Here is a 1,130-nt window from a genome sequence, read left to right as displayed (position 1 = left end):
CTCTTCTCTTCTCTTGTCTTCTCTTGTCTTGTCTTCTCTTCTCTTCTCTTCTCTTCTCTTCTCTTCTCTTCTCTTCTCTTCTCTTCCCTTCTCTTCTCTTCTCTTCTCTTCTCTTCGTCTTCTCTTCTCTTCTCTTCGTCTTCTCTATCCCCATGTAGCGAGCTGGGGAAGTTGGGTGTGGCTCTAGCCGGCCACCAGAAGAAGATTCTCACCAGCATCCAGAGCCTCCAGGCCCAGCAGCAGGGAACTCACGTCCAAGTATAACACTCTGCTCCCAGCGTCCCTTCAGCCCTGACCAGAGACTCACAGAGACAGATGGGGGGGTCCTCTGGGTCCCCTGACCCCCCAGGGAGGAAGATGTTTTGGGGGGAGGGGTCCCTCCACCAGCAGAGTCCTTCAATCCATCCACCCTGAGAAGCTACTGCTAGCCTCTCCACAGTCGACCCCTGGAAGGAGGATTGTGTAACTGTCTGACAGAACATCATCTGGAGGACTTGTTGTGCTGAAGGGTTGATCATTACAGTACATTTTGTGTGGATTTTTTTGCCAAATCCAGATTTGAAAAGACACACCAGGACACTTTTTTCTTTTTTCGCTATCTGAAGTGGAACACATGGACCAACGCACCTCGAACAGAGGTCATCACGGCACTTTTGACGCCCACTGAAGAAGACTTTGTACAGAAAAGACTTCCTGCCGCTCAGAGGAGCGAGGCCACGCCTGCTGGTGGATTTCTAGACAGTTTGGACACTTTCGCCACAGATGGTCTTACGCTAAGCTAACACAAAGCTGTTGTTTTAATGTGTACTTTTGTTTTGTTTGTTTGTTTACTAGTGTGTATTTTAAGGCCGAATGGACCTTACCTGAGAAGATGTGCATAATTATTAGGGTTAACTCAGTGGACCTGTTCTGGTATGACCCACATGATGACCAGAGCAGGTTCAGTAGTTTGACCTGAGGACGCTACGGTAGAGATCTGGGACGAGATGATGTTGGCCTTAATAAATCCCCTGAGAGAGACTGAACCTGGGTGGGTCGTAAGACCTGCATTACCAGAGCTTGGCCACCTTATAGACCTTAACTGGAGACATGAACCGGGGCTCAGACAAATGGTGACAGATTCAACGCTA

At 48.9% G+C, this 1,130-nt stretch overlaps 1 protein-coding gene across 1 annotated transcript in view; it reads left to right on the top strand.

Moving 5' to 3' along the window:
* ek1 (eph-like kinase 1) overlaps positions 1 to 281 on the top strand; it is an 88,499-nt gene extending 88,218 nt beyond the window's left edge. The window contains exon 20 of the mRNA XM_062520888.1: positions 159 to 281. Coding sequence (XP_062376872.1) covers positions 159 to 264 — 106 coding nt within the window. The 3' untranslated portion in view covers positions 265 to 281. The remainder of the gene's footprint in view (positions 1 to 158) is intronic.
* Positions 282 to 1,130: the final 849 nt, after the last annotated feature.

This window comes from Sardina pilchardus, chromosome 19 (genome assembly GCF_963854185.1).
Source record: "Sardina pilchardus chromosome 19, fSarPil1.1, whole genome shotgun sequence".
In the NCBI taxonomy this organism is placed as follows: domain Eukaryota; kingdom Metazoa; phylum Chordata; class Actinopteri; order Clupeiformes; family Clupeidae; genus Sardina; species Sardina pilchardus.
This window is presented reverse-complemented; position numbering and strand designations above follow the sequence as displayed.